Raw genomic sequence first — 18,215 nt, 5'->3', positions numbered from 1 at the left:
ATCTCCAGTATATCAATCATCAACTTTATTAAAATGGTCTGCCTCAAACTAAAGACAATAATCTTGATGGGCAGTATAGAAGTATTATAGAATTAGTATCCCATCTTTTAGATGTTTTTTAGCCTAAGAACATATATAGCCTTCAGGCTATCACATTACACTGTCAGCTCATTTGGTGCTTACAATCTATTAAAAAGTAACCAGATCTTTTTCATGAGAATGGTTATCTAGCTATGTCTCTCCTAATTACTCCTGATTACTAATTCTGTGAACCTGTGTGGGGCTTTACATTTATGCCTATTAATCTCATCTTCTTACACTTATTTTTCTAACTTATTGAAATTCATTTAGATTATTCCTGAAAGAGTTCTATTTTTGCCTCTTCTTATACCACTCCTAGCTTGCACTCCCATAAGGTCCATTAAGGCTGAGAGAACATTACTGTGCTCCTGGTAGAGAGATATTCCAAACTTTCTCAATGAATTCTAAACTACAATCAGTCCAGTAAAGTAAGACAGACTTCAGCTAACTGAATTTAGGCCCACCAAGCTGATTTCTTTTGGGGCCCACTATCTGATTTGGAGCCCCTTGGTTCATTAATAGAAGATTACTTAGCCTACAAATAATTTGTGTCAGTATAAGTGGAGTATAGGAATTTGCCAGTTGACAGGAATACCTGGAAGATGTGGGATTGTCTGGCCGAAAGGAAGTGAGATGGAAAAGAGATGGAGCGAGGCAGACAGCAATGTTGGTGGGAGTCATATGGTTCTCGTCCACAAAGCTTACAACATCTCGAAGGAAGAAGAGAAGGATAATCAAGGCTTCTCGGTTTTCATCTGGAAGTAGGAGAATAGCTGCCTGTACGGCATTAAACTGTTCTTCCTTTGGCAGATCTGGAAGGGAAAGAGAGAATAGACTCTGTTAAAGGAACAAGTGGGACCATGGAAGAATCAATGGTTAGGTTTGTCTGCCTACAGTAAAATATTTAAACCATTTTATTTCTTCTTTATACCACTGCCTCTGACCCCCAAGTCTTATATTTATTTGTTTCTGGGGTACAACAGAACCTTCCACATTCATCTTTGCGAAAGACCTTATACATTTTACCATTAAGACTTGGATTTCTTATTGGACAGCCCAATCATCTGCAAAATGACTATGGCAGAGTTTGAGTTCTAGCCCAGCTTCCTCTAGCCTTGGCTTTCTATTATTGGTCAGGGTAAGTCGGTCATCACATATTTATTAAGTGCTTACTGTATATCAGGCAATAGGCTAAGGACTAAGAACTATGAAGAGAGGCAAAAACACGGTGTCTGCCCCAAAGGTGCTCACATTCTAATGGGAGACAATATGCAACTTCCTATGTACATATTAGATATACACAAAGTCGATGGAAGTGAGATATAGCAGGAAGACTGGGATAGGCTTCTTAAAGGAGGTGAAATTTGAGATAAGTCTTGAGGGAATACAGGAAGCCCAAATAAAGAGAGAGAATATATCAAGCAGAGGGACAGCCAATGAAATGACACAGACTTGAAGGGATGGAGTCGTGTGAGGTACAATGATTAGGACAGTGTCGTTTGATCAAAAGAATATATAGGAAAAAAAGAATATATAGAAGGGAGAAAAGTTTATGAAGAATGGTATAGGTTAGATTATAAATGGATTTAAAATACCAGAGAACTTTACATTTGATCATGGAGGTAATAGGGAGACATTGGAGTTTATTGAAAGATGGTGGGGGTGGGCAGAGTATATGATATGATGAGGCCTGAATTTTAGGATTATCACTTTGGCTGCTAAGTGGAATATGAAATAGAATGGGAAGAGACTTGAGGCAGACAGACTATCTAGAAAGCTAATACAGTAGTACTCATATAGTCCTGCACTAGGATGGGAATTATTTAAGTAGGCAGGAGGTGCCATATACAAGAAATGTTGTGAAGGAAGAAACAAGATTTAACAATGTATTAGATGTGTGACATGAATTTGAGTGAGAGATTAAAGATGACTCATGTTGCAAGACTAAGAGGATGGATGTGCTCTCAACTGTAATAAGGAAAATTTGGGAGAGGAGAGGATTTGAGAAAAAATCAGTTTGGTTTTGGATATGGCTAAGTTTGAGATGCCTATGGGTCATCCCATTCAAGGTCTCCAACAGGCACCTGATGATATAAGACCGGAGCCTAGGAGAGAGGTTAGGGCTAGATAAATAAGATTTCAGAATCATTTACATAAATGTTATGATTGCACCTATGGGAACAGATATTGCAAAGGAGAAAGTATAGAGGGAGAAGAGAAAAAGGTCCAGGATAGACCTCTGAGGGTCAGCCATCTAGGATCAGAAGGAGTCTCCTGGAGGAAGAGCCAGCAAAGAGACTGAGAAGAAGTAGTCAGTCCAGTAAAAAAAGAACCAGAATAGAACAGTGTCAGTCAGGAGGATATGGTTTTTAATAGTGTCGAAGGGTACTTTCCAAGAAGCATGAGGTCTGGAGAAAATGCCATTACATTTGACAATTAGAAGATTATTATAATGTAAAAGAAAACAGTTTCAATTGAATAATGAGGTCAGAAACCAGACTGCAGGGAATTTAGAAAAGAGTAAAAGGAAAGGAAGTGGAGGTATGAATATGGATGGTTTTTTTCCAGGGAATTTAAAAGTATAGGAGAGGAGAGATACTGGATTATAGGTAGAAGGGATGATTGGACCAAGTGTGGGATTTTTAAAGACTGGAGAAATGTGGGCATGTTTATACTATATGAAGGGAGCAATGCAAAGTTTGAGAAGGGATGAAAGACTTAAAAAAGCAATGGTTATCAGTGATGAAATAGTCAATTAGGGAGGTACAAAAGATAACTTTGCCATATTGAGTTGGCACTATAATTTATGGAAGTTTGCCTTTCCTTACAAGAGATAAGGGGAAGAAAGGAGAAAGAAAAAAGGGGTGAAGACTGATTGAGAATGAAGAATTGTGGGTTCCCCCCTCAAACACTAAAACAATGGATTTGATTATCATCTTAAAATAAAGACAACTAAATAACATAAATTAGAAGAGCATGTAACATTTGGTATGATCATCCCTGTGTGGTTGCTGAAGTGGATTGGATTAGGTCACAGGATTTGAAAACAAAGAACTAGGAGTTTAAAGTTCCTTAGTGAACATTAGCATGAAAGTTGCAATCTCCAGGAGGGAGAATAACTTGGGAGCCCGTAAAGAACAACCACCATGATCTAGATTGGGTCATAAGTTTTGATAGAAGACCCCTCACAGGAGGAAAGGTTGCTGAGGGACAGTCATAAAGGGTGTATCAGTAGGGAGAAAAGAGTATTCTGACTATTCTAGGTGGGCATCCCCATTCTCTCTCTAATCTTCAATTTCTTTCCTATCTACTGGTTCTTTCCAAGCTACTTACAAAAGGGACTACTTCTCCCCAATCAATTAAAATTTTTTTCATTTGATCCCACAGTCTCTACTTATGATTATCTAATATACATTTCCCCTCCCTCATTTCTTGGTAATTCTTGAGAAAGCCATCTGTTCCAATCGCCTACATTTCTTCTTCTCTCTCCTGTTTCAGATTTCATCATTCATCTACTGAAACTGCTCTCATTTACATTACTAATGATCTCTTAATTGCCAAATATAATGGCCTTTTTTAATGATCCTTGACTCCTCTGCAACTTTTGACATAGTTAACAATCCTCTTCTCTTAGATATTCTCCCTTGCCTAGGTTTTCATGAGACTCCTCTCTCCAGGTTTTCCTCCTACTCAAATGACTGCTGCTTCTCAGTCTCATTTATTGTTTCTTAATCCAGGTCATGCCCACTAACCCTGGATGTCCTGTAAGACTGCCCTTTTCCTTCTTTTCCCTCTATGATATCTTACTTGGAAATCTGATCAGTTCTCATTTGTTTATCTTCATAGAGATGATTCACTGATACATCACTGCAGTGGAGACCCCCATCACCTCTCCTCTGAACAACTGCAAATGCCTTCTGCTTGATCTCTGTGCCTCTAAGACTATCCTCCATTCAGCTACCAAAGTAATTTTCAAAAAACCCTCAAGACAATCCCTGTTACCTTTCCTTTACTCTTTCTCCCTTCCCCAATTCCAGTGGTTTCCTATTAATTATCATCAAATATAAAGTTCTCATTTTTATATTTAAAGCCCTTTACAACTTGGTCCCTTCCTGCTCTTCCAGTCTTCCTACACTTTTCTCCTTTCCACATAACAGTAAGATTCAATGACAATGGCCTACTTTCTGTTTTTTGCAATCTCCCATCTAGAATACTCTCTTCTCCTTGACTTCACTTATAGGGCTTTCCTGACTTCCTTCAGAACTCAATTTAAAGTCCACCTTCTGCAGACCTTACCCTCCCTCTAGTTCAATCCCAATGCCATCTATCTCTCTGATATCACCTGAGATACTCTAAATATAGCGCATATATATATATATATATATTTCCATCTTGTTTGCCCTTTGCAGTTTGAGTTCCTTGAGGGCAGGGACCATGATTTTGCCTTTGTTTCTATACTGAGTCTTTAGCATAGACTAAATGCTTAATAAATGGTGAATTTTTTGCTACCTATTTTTTTGTTCCTTGTTACAATGTTTTCCTCTGGAAACCCAGGTGGAAAAATGTAAGTGATATTTTAAAGATCAGTCAAGAGTGTTTTTAGAATGACTCTCTGAAAAAAATGTTATTTTTTACCATATCATTCTCCCCACCCCCAATTCTATCAAACTCCATTTTCTACCTGGTTCCATACAAATGTTTGCTATTATCTCTGAGAGACAAAAACAGGGCAAATTCCCTTCCTTTCAGGTCCTTCCCATTTGGCTTCAGCCCTCTCTCTTTTTCATTCTTCTTTCCCCTAGATCTCCCTGAAGCAAACCTTCTGAAGCAAAATATTCATACCTGCTCTTTCCTAGACTTTCTCTAAGGGAAGAAAGATATTGAAGTCAAAGAAGAAAGGTTACATGGCACCTGAAGTGTCTTAAAGGAATCAAAACTGAGTCTTCTCTCTGACTAAAATGGGAAGTGACTATAGTTAATTATCCATGTGGGTATTATTCACAACCAGACTAATTCCACTTAAGTTTCAATTCTACCTTCCCCCACTGGTAGACAGTGTATGCTTGGAGAGGGCAAACTGTTTTTCGGCCAGACTTTAATCAGGCATAATTGAAATTGGGAAAATTGCAGCATAAAAACTATGAACTGCTCCTCCTTCACCCAAACACAGAAGAAATGATTTTTGGATTATGCAATATTCTCCTCCATTAGAATGGATAATCAAGACCTAAATTTCCATTATATTTTCACTCATACAATCCCTCCAAGTGAAAATATAAACAAGTTGATAAGATAGAAATAGCAGAGTCTCTCAAATCAAAAGAACTGTGTTCAAATCCTACTTCTGATTCTACTTCTGTTACCCTGGGCAAGTCAATTAACACCTCAGGACTTCCCATTCCATATTTGTTAAAAATATGTTAGAGAATAGTTCAGAAGGGGACACAGAAAAGCAGGGAAATATTAGTATTAGCACATTAAATTTAATACTTATTAAAAGGAACAAACTATGTGTAGTGGATTATGATTTCATATATACTCCCATATTTTTTGCCTTCTTTGTGTAATGAAATTGATTATTTTCTGGTGGAGAGAATCAAGGAATAGAAAGCCCTCTTTCTTCACCCTGTGATTCATCATTATAAAGCTAGCCTGACACAGCAAGGAATCCTAGTCTCTTTGCCCATGAAAAAACTGAGGTGGGGACCTATAGGCACAGAACGTTGCACAGTCTGTAAAACAGAATTGCTATGTCAAGTGATTTGGCTTATTTTTCCTTTGTCTTTTAACAAACAATTTTCCACTGTATTTTCTTCATAAAAATCAGACCATTTTCTGTGACATAATTTTGATGCAAATATTTTTGGTAATATCACTTGACTTACTGTGCTGTAGAGGGGAAGTTGGAATACTCCTTGCTCCACTGCCACTTCCAAGCTCTCACTCTACTACCATCATTTGGTAAACTCTCCCTCTCTGAGATTCACTCAGTTCATATCTCCCACTCAACAAAATTCTGGTAACTTTTGTCAAGACTGTTTTAAATGCTTGTTTAAATGCTTGTTTTAAAATGCCTGTTTTAAAGTCTTTCTCTCTTCCTCAATTCTTGCCCCAATACTGAGAGGCTTCAGCACATAAACATACTCCTTCAAACACCTAATCTCAAAATTCCTCAAATTAATTCCCAATATTTACTCCAACCTACTTCATCCACATACCCTTGATCTTGCTTTCACCCATAAATGCACTACTTTCATATTCATGAATTTATCTGATTATAGTCTTTTGTCCATTCTTCTCTGCCTTGCAACCCACCAAACCCTATTCTTCATCTTCACTATGAAACTCTCCTTGGATTCCTCAGTTCTTTTCCAGGCTATCACCCCTACACTGGCCACATTCTCTTCCCCTCCCTATCTTGACCCCTAGATGAACTGGTTCAATTCTAAACGGTCCTCTCCTCTCAAATCCCTCGTTCCTCTCTTTTATCACCCATCTTGCCTTGCCAAGTTTCAGCCTTGGATTACTCCCACGACTAGCTGCCTTTGCACCTACTCACATGCTATTGAATGAAACTGGAAAAAAAAATCATGAAACTATGCTGACTAGGTTGATTACAAATTTTTTATATAGCCTCAACTGGGCCCTCACTGTGGTAACACTACCTTTGATTGCCTTGCTACTTGATTCACTTTCCTACCACTCTCCACAGCAACTTCTGTGCATCCCTCTAGACTTTCTATTGCTACCCCACCCCACCCTCTCAGCTGAAAACATCTCATTGAAAAATTTAATGTTTTCTTTCACCCTGCCTCAAATATTTTCTGTCATTATCTTCCTTTCAATTGTCTCACATGAAGAGGTGACCTTGGCCTTGTCCTGGCCACACAAACCCCTCTATATGTACAAGTGATCCCAGATTGAATCCTCTGTCACTCCAAGTCTCATGTATCTTCAACCTTTCTCTTTATTGGCATTTTCTTAACTGTCTCTATAGTCATATCCGCTTCTCTCCCATCCTGAAAAAATCCTCACTTGATCCATTTATCACCATTTGCTCTCATCCCAAATCTCTCCGCCCTTGAGAAGACCCTCTGTAATAAATCTGTACCTCCACTTTCTTTCCTCTCCCTCTTTTTTACAATCTGGCTTCTGATCTCACTAAGTCAAATGACTTAGTTTTCTCCAAAATTGCAATACTTTCTTTTGGGGGGAGGTGTTTGTGGGGCAATAGGATCAGGTGGCTTGCCCAAGGCCACACAGCTAGGCAATTACTAAGTGTCTGAGACTGGATTTGAACCCAGGTACTCCTGGACTCCAGGGCCCGTGCGCCACCTAGCCACCCTCTAATAACTCTCTTAATTGCCAAATCTAATGACCTTTTCTCAGTCTTCTTTCATCCATCACCCTCTTTTTTTAAATTTTTTTCACCCTCTTCTTGATATTCTTTTCTAAGTTTTTGTAATGTTGCTCTATTTTGATTTTCCTACTTGCCTGACCTCTCCTCAAGTCTACTTTGTTGGATCCTGGTCATGCCCACTACCTGTGGGTGTTCCACAGGGCTCTTGTTTCTTGGCTTTCCCCTTCTGGAGAAGAGAGTGAGGTTGTTGACTTTGCACAACTCTGCCTCACTTAAATCCCCTTCTACCTTTCTGGCTTTCTTACACCTTATTCTCTACCATGTACTGTATTGTATGAGAAAAATTTATTCTATAAGAGATGTAATGTAAAATATTTGAAACATTTTTTGGTCATATATTGTTTATATGCTATCTTCCTATCCAGAAGCTTTTATTTTCAGAGGGTTGAAAATTGTTCATTGGAGGATGAATAAGTTACTGCTTACTTCATAAGGGATCAGTTTGATTCCTGAGAGGTACAAAAAAAAGAAAAAAGAAAATCTACCTAAGGAAACTTGATCAAATTAGCATAAGAAAAAAAACAGTCTCTCAGATAAAATGTTAAGTGACAAATAGAGAATGGCCCTTCAGGCTGAGAGAAAACCCATACATTAATGCCCAGTTGGTGCAATTGTGAACTGATTCAGCCAATCTGGGAGAGCAATTGGAAACTATGCCCCTAAAGTTACCAAATTGTAAATGTTCTTTGATCCAGCACCACTACCATTAGAGGCCTATTAGACTCAGAGAGAGATCAAAGACAGGAAAAGAATCTATAGATATAAAACTAAGGGGATACTCATCAATTAAAAATGGTTAAACAAATGATGGTAAATGAATACAATGAAATGTTATTGGGCTGAAAGAAATAATAACAATGGGGAATCTAGGTGGCACAGTGGATAGAGCACTGGACCTGGAGTTAGGAGGCCCTGAGTTCAAATCTTGCCTGAGGCACTTGATCCCTACTAGCTGTATGACCTTGGGCAAGTCACTTAACCTTTGCTTTGCAAAAAGAAAAATTATAACAACTGGCATTTATATTAACACCCATTATGTTCTAGGCAGTCTCTTAATTAGCAATATCAATATTGAGTCATTTGATGTTCTTAACAACCCTGAGAAGCAGGTGTTATTATGATCCCCATTTTACAGTTGAAAAAAACGGGCAGAGAGGTTAACTGACTTGCTCAGGATCCCACAGCTAATAAGTATCTAAGACCCTTTTAAACTCAGCTTTTTGCCTAGAAGCTTTGTGCTCTTTTCTCCTGCACCACCTCACTGCCTCTTGATCAAAGGGACTGCTTCCAAGAGACCTAGAAATATCTGAATGAGCAAAACCAGAAAAACAATTTACACAATAACAACTATATGACAAAAACAAAACTCCAGGGGATCACTGATGAAGCATGTTTTTCCTACTTCCTGACAGAGAAGCGATAGGCTCAGAGAGAGACCCCCCCCCTTTATTTTCAATATGAGCCATGTGAGAATTTGTTTTGCTTGACAATGAATATTCATTACAAGGATTTTTTTACCATACCAAAAAAAAAAAAAAAAAAGGATCTACTTCTGAGTTGAATGTACTGAGAAAATGTGTTTGAAGAAAAAGGCTGCAGAGCATTGTGGTCTCATAGATCATTTTGTATGTGGCTGTTTCTGGAGTTTTGAAGGTTATAACATATAATAAAAATTAGAAATCCAATGATAGAAGACCATGCTAAGATTATATGATCTCAAAAGGACTGTTGGGTTCATACCTGACAGAAAGGTAGATTTCTTGAGTTTTACCTCATAAGGTAAAGATGAATCACTGATCACCAGGAGGCTCTGATTTGAAGCATTGGATAATATAAGAAGCCAGAGAAGAAGCTATAGGAAGAGACAGAAAAAGCAGGAGATTAAGCTGAGTGCAGGAAGACTCACCAGGAAGCAAGTGGTAGAAGACAAAAGAAGGCTTCCAGATCAAACAGCTAACTTTTCAAACTATTTTGATGAGAATTTGATGACTAAAAGGGAGACTTGGACTTGTTGATAAGCTGAAAACAGGGTTTCCTCAGCTAAAAGGTCCTGAGCTCCATCACCAAGTTGAGGAAAGCCAAGTCCTCCTGCTCTGCCCAGAACTGTGGCACTCTCTAAAACATGAGAAATATGGAAACCTCTCATGGATATCGTGTGCCCTTTATTGTCCTCTCTGATTTGAGAGGAAAAAAAAGGGAGAAAGATAGCCTTCACCTCAACTTTGTTGTGAGAAGATATTCACTTTTCTGAGATCCAATTGGATAAAGCAGAATCCTCTGCTATTTGTAGACATAAGGAACTTAGCAGTTCTTTGCTCTAAAAAAGCGTAACATGTTTTTCAGCGGCTATGAGGAACTTGTTAGCAGAAGAAAGGTGATTTCCAGAAGGGGAGCAACTAGCAGAGAGGGACCAGTTATATCGAGGCTCTAGTCCAGAGTTGTGCATTGCCCTGGATACTTAGATATCCTCATTCCTATGCCTTCCTGTTAGGTTTCTATAAGTGTATACTCACTCACTTTCATAGATACACCTGCCTTGCTGGGAGAATGTGATCTAGGTTTATGAGTGAACTGTGAAGTCTTGATTACTTTGATTTTTTGCTTTCTATTGGATAATTGATTATTTTTGCATTTGTCATCTTATGAATAAATATTATTATTCTTGAGGCAGCTAAGTAGTGCAGTGGCTGGAGCATTAGACATGGAGGTAGGAAGACTTGAGTTCAAATTTTACTTCAGACACTATCAGTGTGATCCTGGGCAAGTCGCTTAAGCTTTGTCTTAGTTTCCTTAGCTGTAATAGAGATGATAGGTCTCTACCTTTTCCTAAGGTTACTGTGAGAAAATAGGAAATTATATTTCTAAAGCACTTAGCGCAGTGACTGTTACACAGTAGGTGCCATTCTCTACTTTTAATAATAATGTAACAAATTAATAAGCTTGCTCCCTTTTCCCATCTTTTCAATTACTATGAGTTAATGAGCCAGAGGAGGAGGAAAAGAGTAGATTCCCTAAACCAAGATGTGACGCCTAAAATCCTGAGAGTTTTGAGTAGGAGCCTATTACATGACTCTAGAAACTCTCCCCCAACCTGCCAGTAATGGAAAAGGCTGGCTGACTGAATCAGGAGGGAGAGAAGGGGGGAAAGAGAGAAAGTGTGAAAAGGAGAGAGTCCCAGAAAGAAAGATGTGCTGGACTCCACATCTACCAGCTACACTGCCCAGGTAGGTGGACCTATGGTTATTCCTGGGCTTTAGTCACAAGGAAACTTTCTTTGGGAAAAGAGTTTAATCAAGAAGAGATTCTGGCATAAAAAAGGCAGCAATATATTTTAAAGAAAAAAGTAAGATCAGTGTCTTTGTTCATCGTAGATTGCCATACATACCTCATGTTGAATGCAGTAGATGTGGGAGGATGGATGTCACAGAATAGTGTGAATTTAGAAAGAGAGGCTGCCCCATCCCCTTCCAGTAGCCCTCATGGAAGACAGACTCTTTTGAGCCTCATTGAGAGATCAGATTAACCATGAAAACACTTGGGAGAAGGAAAGCCATCTGAAATTCACACTTAAGTACAAATAACTTATTTTTCTCTAATAGCAAGTTTTGACAAAAGCAAGAGGGGTGAGAGGATTAGCACTGATATTCCTTAGATGAGGTAGATTCAGGGCATGGCTAGAGATGGGAAATAGAGGGAGAAAGACAAAATAGACAGTTTTATAGTTTTACCAGTGATCAGCTGGAGACAATAATAAATAAGGATAGGGAACAGAATGTTCTAGGAATCAATCCCCACCCCCACCCCCCACCCTTAACCCAAAGAGCATCATCACCATCTCCCCAGGCACTTACACTGGTATATGTGAAGGATCGATTCACAGATCTTGCTAGTGAAGATGGGCTCAGGAAGGTCTCGGAAATACTGCTTCACCATGTCAGCTACATCAAAGGCAGAGTGGCCTTCATAATCCACGTGGTCCGGGTGAGCCTCATTCATCTCCCGAAGAGACATGATCCGAGACTTCACCCCTGATTTCCTGAACAAACCAACCTAGGAGGAGACCAGCACAGAGTCATGGGACACCAGTTACACAGAAAGGCTTTTTGAGTTGTACCACTTCTTTCTTCTCTCCCTTTCTGATGTTTCTTCCCTTTCCAACAGAGTTTGAGACATTATGTATTTGTAAACATGTGAAAAAGAGGTCAGGATAAGGAAAGTATGTTTGATTGGAGGCAGGTTAAGAACCATTATTCCCTAGAAATCTTTCAGGAAAAAGTAACCTGCTAATTTTACAGATAAGGAAAAAAGTGATTGTGTGTGAATATTTTCATTAATATATGACTTTTATATAAATATGCTTATATAAATATATAATTTGTATATTTAGGGTGTGTGTGTTTTGGACTTTATGGGTGTACAGGGTGTGTGTGTGTGTATATATATATATATATATATATATATATATGTATTTTCACACATATATATTGAAAGTCTAGATCAGGGATGGGGAACCTTTTTTCTGCTAAGGGTTATTTGGATATTTTAACATCATTCACCTGCTATATTTGGCCAAACATTTAATTAATTTGCCTCTAAAAAACTCCTCGATTTTAGTGAATTTAGAATTTCACCTGGAGTTGCTGTGGTAGCGCCAGACCAAATGGTCTGAAGATCAGATGTTCCTCACCTCTGGTCTAGATGAATAAACTGGTTATGTATGCTGTGTGTCAAGGATGCGTTTGTATCAATCCAAATTAGATTGTGTATGTATTTCAGAGCAACAGTGTGGTATATGCAGTTATGGGAGTTGGGACCCTCAGAGATGCATATGAGCTAATTGTACAGTAAACCCAGATGATGGGGGAGTTCTTTTCTGTGGAGTTGGTCATTGAGGGGTGGAAAAAAGAGAGGACCAATTCAAGCTGTATCTCTCTTGAGTTCTACCCATCCTTAATCCTTGGATCCAAACACTAGTCACTTGCCCTGCAATATCTTCTGTTTATAGTGGATATGAACTATCTAATTTATCTAATTTACACATTTATTTAATGTATACCCTTTATTAACTTCTTTATTATATAGTGTGCAACTTATTTCTTTGACTCAGTTTTTTAAAGACAGGTCTTGTATCATTCCTTTGATAACAATGAAGAACAATGAAGATATTTTCTGGTCTCTAGGAAGTAAACTACAAAGAAGGCTTATTTAGTAACTGATTTGTAATTAATTAATAATGATGTTGATGATAACAGTGTTAGTGATAGTGGGAATGATGTCAGAGATTTAAGGGCAGATTCAAACACACAGTGATACCTGGTCCAGGAACTGTGCCCTCAGATACTCCATAGCTTGGAAAATGCCTGGTGGGAGAGGATGACCTGTCCTCTGGACAACTAGTAGCAGTGGGACTCCAAACACATTCTTGCCTTTAAAGTCAGGATATTTGTTCTTCCTAATGAACTTGGGAACTGGCCTGAAAGTGAAGCCAAAACCGCTAATTATAATCCAGATGGACCCATATTCTTAACCTCCACTTAGCCCAAAGCATTACTCTGTTCAGAACACTACACAAGGAAGTACAGGAAGCAGAACAAGTATCTTCAATCAGAGCAGCCAAGAGAAGAATTAAGGAGAATGAACCAAGTTATTGATGATATATATCCTTGCAAGATACACCTCTTCTTTCCCTAGTTTTGGGGCCACCTAAGGAGAAGGGGATTTTGATCTTCTCTAAGAGTCAAATTAGGGTAAGAGAGGATTCTCAGAGCAAATTAGATTGCTCTCCCATTAAGACCTATCCATGCAGGAGCAGTGGAATGTTTTTTATTTCCAGGGGCCTAGATTACTATTAATAATAATAATAATAATAATAATAATAATAATAATAATTTTACTTACAATAATCATAATAATTATAGCTAACATTTATGTAGTGATTACTATGAGCCAGTCACTGTTACTCTCACATTTGACTTTCACAACAACCCTGGGAGATAGGTATTATTATTATTATTATTATTATTATTATTATTATTATTATTATTCCCATTTCACAGTTGAAGAGATTGAGATAGATGTTAAACGAAATCACCTTGCCTAGGGTCACACAGCTATTAAGGGTCTGAGACCAGATTTGAACTTGTGTTTGACTCCACACCAACACTCTATCCCTTGTACCACCACTTTCTGGGACTACATGGATAGTTGCTTCTCCCATTCCACCTTCCAAATCGCCCCAACTCCTGGTCCCTCACCAGTTCCAGCCCTGTTTGCTGGAGAGAGGATTCTTTTCCATGATGGCAGAGAGATTCAACATAGCCACACTCTTTAAATAGCTGAGTTGTATGGCTGACTGTTCTTCAATCTGCAGAAAGGGCTGGGTTTGCTCAGTTGTTTCTTCTGTTGACCAATTCCATTTGCTGGGCCTAGAAAACCAAGAGAGGTATGGAATGAGATCAGGCCATCTTTTGCCCCCTTCCACTAATATCCTGGCCCTCTCTCTATTTCAGAGCTTCCACAACTGTGAGAAAAGGAGTGAGTCTTTCATCTACTCTTCCTTTCCAGGCTATGCCCAGAAACCCCTACAAGACTAATTGTCAAAAAACTATTTACTTTCCCATTTCCTCTTCTTCCTCCTTCCTTTAGAACCCCCAGACTCTGTCCTGAAAGATAGAGATGTATCCTCTGTTCTATATCTTAGGGGCCATAGTTTTTAGAACTTGGAAGAGACCTCAGATCTCTTTAAATTATTTCAACTTAAATAACTATAGGCATTTTTATTCTTTTCACAACATGATAAATATCCCAATTATGTTATCAGTGTGTGAGCCAACAATTATCTCAGTAGAGAACTATATACTTAGAAGACCCTAACTTTGGTGTCATTTGACATGAATAGTCCCATCCAACCTGTAATCACAGCAATGATAGCTAAATAGATAGATGGTGAAGATAATCTATTTGAGCCACCTCTTTTTACAGATGAGACAAGAAAAAGTAAAGATACATGCCCCAGACCATTTGGTATAAGTATCAGAGTAAGAACTGACCCAATAATCCTTAGGCAGAGAATTACCTTGGCTTCTCCCCATGTACCACTCCCTCCACATGCCTGTCTCTGGCAAGAACAAAGAGTCATATTTTTATGGCTAATGTATACAATTGCATCTTGATTCACACAAAAGATAAGAGCTAAAAATGGACAGAGATCCCCTATTTCAATGCTCTCATTTTATAGATTTCTTTTATGAGATTAAGTGACCTGTCTAAAGTTAGGACACAAGTGAAGATTCTAAGACTTCCAAATGCTCTTTCCATTATGAATTCCCCCCCCCCCAACAGCATTCAAACCCCATTTTTTTCACAAATCTTAATCTATTTTCAAATACATTGTGTATGAAGGAACCTTGAAGGAAATAAGTGAATTTCCATGGTTTTATGTCTTTAGGCAAATCTCTACACAAAAATTGTGATTGTAGAGTGGTAGGGTGGAAAGAGTGCTGGACTTAGAATGTAAAAGACCTGACTTCAGTGACAGGCAAGTCATGGAACTTCCCCCAGGGCCTATGCAGGGTGCTTGTGAGGATTAAATGAGACAATACTTTTCCAACCTTACAGTACTTTAGACATGTTTTTATACACATATAGAAATGTCTATAGTTTGTGGAAGGGTAAGAGGATCTGTTGGCCCTGTGATCACACTAGATAGGTACTGGGAACTTCCAGGTGAAAAACTGCAGCTCATTCCCTGGGGCACTGAGAAATCAATCATACAATCAGTGATTAAGGCTGTCCTAGAACCTGAGGATTCCAAATCTTGACCCCAGTGTGGTTTCCACCCAGAACATATCTGGGAAGTTTTTGAGGGGTACCCTAAGGAATTGGAAGAAAGGACATGAGACTCCCTGATAGCACCACCAATAGGCAGTTCAGAAACATAGGTTCTAATTCTGCTTCAGTCAGCTGGGTGAGGAGGCAGGAAGATAGGACTTAAAATGTGACTTCAAAACATGAACTAGCCCTGGGTAAGTCACTGGACTTCCATCTGCCTCAGATGCTTACGGCACCTCCCTCCCAAGATTGTGTGAGGATCAAACGGGAGCATCCATATAAAGTGCTGAATAAACACTTTTTCCCCCCTTCCCTTGTCACCCCTCGCAATATAGGAATATGTAATTATGGCAGCTGTAGTTGTTAGTGTTTTATGCTAGTGTTGCTATGATGGCATTATTTGAGAAATAAAAATAAAGGATACAGTGATAGTGAGCCTAAGTTCTGGTTCTCTTTTTAAAGCAATGACCTTAAGGGAAGCTTTGAGAAACAAAGACGTAGGGGGATTACGGAGTCCAAAGCCACAGAGCAGAGCTTACCTGCAGGGGCTTGAAGAGGCAGTGTCTGACCTTAGTGATTTGGGAGAGTCCCAAGGATGGCCTCCTTCAGGGTGATGCTCTGCCCCTTCACCAGAGCTGGTCCCAAATATTGTCTCCCCAGAAGGTTCAGTGATTTCCAGGAGGATCTGGGCAGGGGAGGTGGGTAAGTTTGGGGTGCTAGTAAAGTCAGTGTCCCCAAAGTGTGACTCCTTCTTTGTCCACTGATTCTCTAGCAATTCATTCATATCTTCTATCAGATTGTCAAAATCTAAGATGAGATCACGGTCAAGGGTCCCAACACCCTCTGTCCTGCCAAGGACCAGTACTGGCACATTGTCATAAATACTGAGCCGATTATCTGGTAGCCCAGGGAGACGGTAAGGAGGGTCTGTCTCCTGGGAGCTGGTTCCAAATCGATTCCTGTGGCAGCCATGGAAACTGCCTGTCCTCCAATTGACTGATGGGTTGTCTGGGATGGGCGGCGAGTTAAGAGTCAGATTCTTGGGGAAAGTGCCAGGTTTATGGCCTACTGGCACCTGGAACAGCTGATTTTGAAGGTTTTGCTCAGTCACATCACTCCATTGTGAGGTAGGGCTTAACTTGGGGTCTCCACTCCTCTGCCTGTGGCTCCGGACCCGAATCACAGGACTTGGAGTACTCACAGTACTGCTGGTCTCTGATTGGCTGCCACTGCTGCTGCCACAGATTGGTGGGGAGGATGGGCAAGCGCCCATCTCCCGGCCAATGTTCACACAATTAAGACCCCGGAGCTTGTCATCATCAAAGCCCTCAAGGAGGATGGGCCCACTGATCGGGGGCCGAGGCCGGGGAGCCCCACTGCGCTTAGACCCTGTGCTTCGGAGCCGCAACTTCTCCATCTTTCTCAAGAAGCTTTTACCTCGGTTTGGTGGGAGCAGCTTCTCTGTAGGAGGTAGGTCTTCACCAGTGACATTCAGTGTCTCTATGGGACATGGAGAATGGCAGGTGCTAGAAGCAGGTGAGGATAGCTTGTTGGTGTAGGAGAAGCAGGAGGAGTTATGGCTGGTCTCAGCATCCTCAAAGGGCCTGGGAAAAGTGGCATCACTGTCCCCACTGCTGGAGCTACTCATGGAAGATGCATCTGGCTTCTCCTCTGGCTCTGGGGAGGTGGATTTCTCTGTGCCCCTGTCCTGGATCCTTGGGGCTCTCTCTAGGACAGGACTGCTAGATGAACCACTCCCCCCTGGGAAGACTTCCAGGCTGTCCAGACGGGACCAGCGCCGACTGCATCGCTCATATGCCCACCTGCTGCTGATAGCACATGGTTCATCATCCTCAGACTCATCGCTCTATAGGGCAGCACCAGAAACAAAGGCAAAGGGTGACATCTTTCACAAGTTAGGCAAATGAGCAGAGTGCTCTGGGGAAGGGATTCAAGCCACTGCTCCCTCCCCCTTTCAAGGGGCAAACAGGGCAGGCACATTTCCACTGCCCCTGCAGCAAAGGTTGGCCCTTCCAACTTCTTCCAAAGTAGCAAGTGTTTTGCCACTTATATACTAAGGATACCTAGCATCCATTAGACCCCAGATAAGCCAAAGACCAAATGTTTCCCCCTTCCCTAGAAATTGGTCTAGGGGTTTTCCTTCTATTGGGAAACTCACGGCCTCTTTGACTACTTACCTTCCTCCTCTGGCAGCTGAATTCTACCTTCATCTCTGCACATTTGTTCAGGGTGTTTATTCGCCTAGGAGAGAAAGAAGATGTCCTAAATAAAACTTTTCTTTTCAATTTTATTGTATCCTACAATCCTTTAGACCAGGGCTGTCTAAAACACAGCCCGTAGTGCAATTTTATGTGGCCCCCTGTGGGGCCTGTGGGTTTACTAAATGCTTTAGTAAATGAAACCGAGCTACCACAGACTCTCACCTAAAATGGTAAATCAAAATAAATTTTTACTGTTTCAATAAAAACTCTTAAAAGTAAGATTAGACAGCTCTGCTTTAGACCTAAAGAGCCACAAGACACCACTACACCCACCCCCCGCCCCTCATCTTCTTCCCAGCTTCATGACCTAAATGGATGACTTTCCACATCTAGTTTGGGGTCAGAGAATTAGACAGGACACTGGTCATGAAACTATAAAGCAGGCTGATTGTAAAATACAGGTGTGCCTTGATTTAGAAAATAGGTATAATTCTAGACAGTTATGCATAGTGCACTAGGCAATGACATTGACAGAAACAGAAAGATAGGGACAGGGAAAAACAGACAGATGGGAAAGTGAATATTCAAATCTTAGGAGTATATCCTACTACAAAATGAAGACCCTTTTAAAAAACTGTATAATTACTCCTTAATTTGTCGTG

The 18,215-nt window shown here is 40.0% G+C and overlaps 1 protein-coding gene across 4 annotated transcripts in view; it reads right to left on the bottom strand.

Moving 5' to 3' along the window:
• LOC141506048 (rho GTPase-activating protein 7-like) overlaps positions 1-18,215 on the bottom strand; it is a 119,284-nt gene that overhangs the window by 19,045 nt on the left and 82,024 nt on the right. For all 4 annotated transcript variants that reach the window (XM_074212459.1, XM_074212462.1, XM_074212461.1 and 1 more), the window contains exons 4-9: positions 17,530-17,593; positions 15,871-17,198; positions 13,756-13,926; positions 12,815-12,974; positions 11,353-11,551; positions 677-893 (exon numbers count right to left, since the gene is read on the bottom strand). In XM_074212459.1, the coding sequence (XP_074068560.1) occupies positions 677-893; positions 11,353-11,551; positions 12,815-12,974; positions 13,756-13,926; positions 15,871-17,198; positions 17,530-17,593 (2,139 nt within the window). The remainder of the gene's footprint in view (positions 1-676; positions 894-11,352; positions 11,552-12,814; positions 12,975-13,755; positions 13,927-15,870; positions 17,199-17,529; positions 17,594-18,215) is intronic.

The sequence above is a fragment of the Macrotis lagotis genome, chromosome 1, assembly GCF_037893015.1.
Source record: "Macrotis lagotis isolate mMagLag1 chromosome 1, bilby.v1.9.chrom.fasta, whole genome shotgun sequence".
Lineage (NCBI taxonomy): Eukaryota > Metazoa > Chordata > Mammalia > Peramelemorphia > Peramelidae > Macrotis > Macrotis lagotis.
This window is presented reverse-complemented; position numbering and strand designations above follow the sequence as displayed.